The sequence below is a fragment of the Chroicocephalus ridibundus genome, chromosome 1 (assembly GCF_963924245.1).
Source record: "Chroicocephalus ridibundus chromosome 1, bChrRid1.1, whole genome shotgun sequence".
Lineage (NCBI taxonomy): Eukaryota > Metazoa > Chordata > Aves > Charadriiformes > Laridae > Chroicocephalus > Chroicocephalus ridibundus.
The window spans coordinates 14,200,098-14,206,097 of record NC_086284.1 but is presented as its reverse complement, the minus strand read 5'-3'; the positions used below and the strand labels follow the sequence as shown (position 1 = coordinate 14,206,097).

The 6,000-nt window shown below is 39.0% G+C and overlaps 1 protein-coding gene across 1 annotated transcript in view; it reads right to left on the bottom strand.

Annotated features, from left to right (window-relative positions):
• Positions 1–228: 228 nt before the first annotated feature.
• Positions 229–6,000, bottom strand: part of DEUP1 (deuterosome assembly protein 1) — a 42,711-nt gene continuing 36,939 nt past the window's right edge. Inside the window, exon 13 of the mRNA XM_063329131.1 lies at positions 229–560. Coding sequence (XP_063185201.1) covers positions 390–560 — 171 coding nt within the window. The 3' untranslated portion in view covers positions 229–389. The remainder of the gene's footprint in view (positions 561–6,000) is intronic.

Sequence of the window (6,000 nt, the reverse complement as noted above, 5' to 3'; positions counted from 1 at the left end):
TTGTTCTGTGCAATCTAGAGAATTTCTCTTGGCTGATTATATTTTCAAGGGAATAATTCCAGTTATTAGCCCTCTGTACATCACAGAATTGAAAGTATTTATCTTACTTAATTTATAGTGCTGCAACAGGGTCTCTGCTGCACACAATTTAACTATGCGAAACCAACCGGTATATTTTAGAATATGTTTAGAGTACAATATTTTGTAATACAGTCAATTTACAATACAGCTAAATAGGTAGGATAATGATTATCTTCCTGAAACCTTGGCGTTAAAAATACATGCTGTTGGCAATGTGCCTAAACGCATTAAGCAACTAGTTGCAGATTTTAGTTCTAAGAAATGCATGGGTGATTACTTGCTTTTATTTCCTTAGTCGGGTGAGGGGCTTAAGTATGCCTGCTTTGCTGTGTCCTGGCATATTTTTTTAGGGTATTTTCAGAATGTCTTTGCAGTTCTTCAAGGTGCGAGTTTAAGCGGTCTTCAAACTCTCTCGTATGTTTCTCTTCCTCTTGAAGGAACTTCTCTGTTGTTGCAAGGAAGGACCTCTCAGGGGGATACTAAGCAATGAACAGAACATCACAGTCGGTAAAAGCAGCAAGTACTACGACATGTTTGCATTATCAAATTTTAGATTTGAAAAACATCTTAGCCTATAGCAGCTAATAGTGCTATAATGCTTTATGTCTCTCCAAGAGAACACGAATTTGAGCATAGATTTTTAAAGCCATTCTGGTGCCGAAATGACATAATGCGAACATGATGTTTGACGACCTGTGATATTCACAGCATTAGGATGTAGATTTGCCATGAAAAATTTAAATATCCCATTAGACAGAATTAAGCTGCTTCGCAATCTCTAAAGTCTTTGGATCAGCTAGAGGTTATGTTCGTCACTTGTGTAATTTAGACCAGGACAGAGGACAATAATCTGTTTTTTGGAATTACAGAATATAACTAGATGAGTACTGCTGATTGCCTCCTGTAATTTAGCTCTCTGCTTCTGTGATGTGATGCTTTCTGAGAAAAAGAAGAAAACCTATGCTCATTTCAGTACTATCAGCTTCAAGCCCTGATATTCTGGAAAATGTACTAAATTTTATTCGCTGCAAGTAGTTCACTGAAAAATCTTCTTTCCATTTAAAAAGCATTTCGTAGACTGAGACATAAACCATACCGAAATCGGTCTTAAAATGGTTGTCGTGGGATGCGGAGTTGTAGAAAGCAAAGGACATGAGCGAGTCTTTGCTGGAACAAGTTCTAAATGTTTAAGTAGCCATTTTTGTTAATTCTTTTTGCTAGTACTTAATATGCACTCATTGGAATGTCTTTATCAAAATAAATATGAGCTATTTTTTCTTTGCCTGAAGATATTATGCTTGTTTAAATAAATTCAATGTTTATTTGTATAGATAAATACAATTATATGACATGAATTTTTAAGTCAACTGAGAAAAAACTTAGTATAGGAGCTCTAATACTGTATAAAAGAAAGATAATGTTCTCTCTTTATATGATCATATATTGAGAAAGATGACTGACATTTATGATCTTAATTAAAACATGTTAAATAGTTTTAATAACTGATTATTAGTCTAGAATCTCTGGTTTTGTTTTTCCCAGAATGTAAAAATGAGAGTTTATCTGTCAGCACATCAAGTAGGAATGGCTTCAAACGATGTAAATATTCAAATGTTTTGTGGAAAAGGCCAATTCTATTACACCTGTAAATTTTGATTCTAGGCTCCATTGTATCAGAACGGGGTATTCCCTATTTCCACGGCAGCTGGAGGCAGATTTGGTCTTTGCTTTAAGCCTGGTTTAAAACTGCCCTTTAGCAGCCTTTCAGGCCAAAAGATAATACCTAGAGAAATGCTTTGAAGGACTATTCTGGTCAAACTCTTTGCAGCAGACCTGGAGATGAAATTTAGAGATTTCCTATAGCAAACCCCTTTTCTTTTCAAAGTACAGCAAGTAAGCGATAGCCGGAAATAAATTCTGAACGTAACACCATCCTCTAGAGGGAGACAGACTTTCTAAGGTAGGGCTCCTAAAATAAAATTCACAGCTAAAGCAGAATATTCCTTTTCTGTCCCTCCAAATTAGTGTTTTAACAGGGCAGGGAAGAAAAAGTGACATAATTTGCCATGAAGGAGTAAGGAACCCAAAGGTATTGGAACATTTTGTGCCACAACACTCTTCTATCAATCCCTGCCCTAGCAGAGATGAGAAAGAATGTTAATCTTCCAATGTTCGAGAAACTCTGGAGGGGGATCACCATCCTCAAAAACATAGGCATGATCTCCCACCCAAAAATCATCACTGTTTTCCTATGAATCACAGAACGGTTTGGGTTGGAAGGGACCTTAAGGATCATCTAATTCTGACCCCCCTGCCATGGGCAGGACACCTCCCACTGGACCAGGCTGCTCAAAGCCCCATCCAGCCTGGTTTTGTTGAAGATTTTGAATGCCATGGCTACATTCACATTTATTCCTTCATGGGTGAGGTCACAAGAATATCTCCCTGTGATGTTTGGATTCAATGATAGAGTTGGCAGTACTAGTTTCATAAGTATTTGAAGAATTATGTATTATGAAAAAGACATTGGATTTGGAGGCTTTATTTAAAGAATCACCATGTGTTTCACTTACTGAATACCAGCTCTGAAACCACCGATTCAATACTGAGCAAATAAAATACTTCCAGCGAGAAGTGTAAGAAACTGGGAAAATGTGAATCTGAAATACGAATTTAATAGGTGTCATCACCTAGAGAAAAGTCCTGTCAGGCTTTTGCATATGGACGGCAGATTGACATGAGTGCTATTCTTCAAAAGTGTTATATCAAGTTATGAGAGATTCTCAGAGATTCATTGGAACAATGTTTACAATTGATGACTTCTCATTCGAAACATATTGGCCTCATGATCAAGCTAGCTTCCTAAAATGCTAGTGTCCTACACTTCAACTGGTACTTACTTTGATGTATTTTTTCTTGAAATACACTGTAAACTGCAAATGAGACATTTCTGAATTTCCTCAGAGCTGAGAGAAGAATGTTTATCACTTAGAATAAGCAGATCATGGTTCCCTACAGCTCCTTACCCGAGGGTCAGACATCACTATCATTTTAGATAGGTCCCTAATGCACTGCTTTTTATGCACTTTGAGAGAAGGTTGTATATAAACAGGTCTAAAAGGCAACATTTCTTGTTAGCAACTAAGCTTTGCTTTCAAGCCTGTGGTCTGTTCTTTCACTATGTTCTTTATTGTCTTTACTTTCAGTGCCTGAGGAAGAAAAAACACAAAGAAACTGCTTTAATCCATGTCTGAGATGAGATTCATGGTCCCTAGTTTTGAATTTCTTTTCCTCAGATAACACTTTTATGTCTTTAGGTTTTCTAACTGGAGCTGGATTGAAATAGGTTCATTGGTAAGCTTTCAACCTAACATTTTGGGTAGTTAGGCAACAATAACTCTACTTTTTCGTTTCTCCAGTGTCAGCTGATCCCAGATTTCTTTGGGGAAGACCCGTAACGAGAATCACTTTTTTGCCTCATCATTTGCTTGAAATGAAGGAGTGCACCTGATAGAGGCGCGTATTTCCACATATGAAATCTGTGCTAAATATGTCTTCTCCTTAAGCAAGAACTACCCAAAGTGCTTATGGGCACTTCAGGAAGCTGGGTCTATTCTCTCTCGCAGAATGCCTAATTCATTTGCCTAGAGTTATCTCTTTCTTGCCCCATGAGTTGTCCCAGCATTCTTGGCTGCACCTTCATCAGGGCAGCAAGAAGCCTTTCACACTTGGGATATTCTAACATTTAGTGGTCAAATCATGAGTGGTCAAGTCCCACAGTGTTAAAGTCTTCTCACGTTTAGCCCCTTCTGCTTTCCAGGAAAATTCTTGTAACGCCAAGACTAGAAAATTGGCCTTGCTAATTTTAGTCTCTCTGTGACTTTGGGGGGCTTTTCGGGGTATTTTCCTCTAACCCGACACTGCAATACATCTCAGGCAGCAGGTACAGATGCCTGTCTTCAACACACTTCTGCTCATATATGACAATCAAAGTTGAGAAGCCTAGAAATTGCCAAGCCATATAGGAAGGATTTTAGAGGGCCTAAGCACCTAACCAGCTAGGTAATAGCAATACCTAAGAGAGGCATGGACCACAGAATGTCTCAGGGTAGGCTCAAGACTGTCAAAATCATTCCTAATAATGTCCAGTGGTAGAATTTCCACAACTTTCCATTGCAATCTATTTATTAAGCAATTTCCCATCCTTAACGTTAGAAAGTTTCCTGATGCTTAATTTAAATTTCCCTTGCTACAGCTTAAGTTTTTCTTGTCTTTCCAAGTCTTGAAAGCAAAACCAGACAATGTCTGTCCATCATCGGAAGAGAAACATGAGAAAGTAAAGTTAAAGATGCAGATTGTGAAGTACAACATACAAAACTGCTTGCTCCACCTGAAATGGTGAAATTGTGTAGAAACGTACTATTCTGAAGGGGCAAATAATTTTATTGCCCATTTAAAAAAAAATATTTATTTTTCTTGAAGCTGGACATTGGACTGTTCTATGGAATAGTCTTCCCAGAGACCAGGAATGGATCAGGCAACTATTTTCTGAAGTGATTTATTTCAGAAAGAGAGCACACCCCAAAGCACTCTCCAGAGAAAAATATTTCTGTAGATTTGGAAAGCCTTGAAACAAGAATTTGGGGGGTTTGGGGAATTTCCAGTGAATCCCAGCTGAACTTTCTAGTTACTTAAAGGCAGTAGTGACTTTCTCTACACGTGTAACCTCTAAGTAGGAATGTGAAAGGGAACCTTTACTAAGGTTGTCTGAAGACTCTCTACTGGGAGGAGAGATGTAAGTCTTTGTCTAAAGCCCTAGAGACTATTTTCTCTCTTCCCTAAATACCAACAGAGTAATTTTGGTACGTATCAGGACATCGCCTGCAATTCTGATGTTTTCAGTTGGTGCTACAAATATTCTTCAGAAAAATGGTCCCTTATAACATCTTCAGAAATTTTGAACATACCGGAGATTTCACTTAGGTGAAACATCATTCCCGAAAACTCTGTCAAAGAACTCTAGTTTACAATATATTGTGTGCTTTTTTCCTCTTTCTCCTTGATGCAATGGCTTTCCATTTGAACACAGAGCTCTAGAGTAACAGACTGTTGAGTCATCTCTGCACTAAAGCTGTGGTACCCAATGTCAGTCTGAGCGATGATTTAATTTTGGCGATCTTCTGAACTTGTACCTGCTTCAAAGACACTGATCTGGACTTAGACACTGTATGAGAAATATCCCTTGCTTAATAGTTTAATTATGTACTTTGCCCACACACCAGCTGGAAAGTGTTTTCCTTATAATCTAGTCAACTGTCTTGGCATCAACCCTGTCCTGAGTGCCAGCTGGGAAATAGTTTCCTTGCAGCTTGCAAAAGTGTCTCAGAATGGACATTTTCTTTGGGCTGGCTGGGAACAGAAGCTTTGTGATCTGGTGTCTCTGTCTGACACTTCTGACAGAAGAGAGGAAGAGAACTGGTGTATACCAAACTCTCCTAAAAAAGTCCAAACAATTCTGTCTACAATCATCAGTTTAAAGAGGAAAGCTCTCAAGCCGGAAGAAATCAAAAGCCATTTACTTAAAATTGCTGTGAAGCCTAAGAATCTAAACATGCAAGTGAGGTCAAACAGCCAGGACTGGGTGGTTCTCACTGTTCTCTGACTACTGGGGCACAGCTGCCGGGACCAGGGTCAGTGAAGGGCTGCACTGCAACCCCAGCTTCCCAGGCAGGCCAGCACTATGGCGCTCCCTTATCAACAGTGAGATCCTGGACTATGGAGACAGTCTTCCAGCCGCCACGTTTCCAGTAGGAAAGGATGTGTGCCCATTTCTGAAGTGGACAGCAGAACTGGGGACCACCACAAACTGATTGAAGATGATTGTTGGTGTCATGATGTTCACTTCTACTTAAGTGGCAA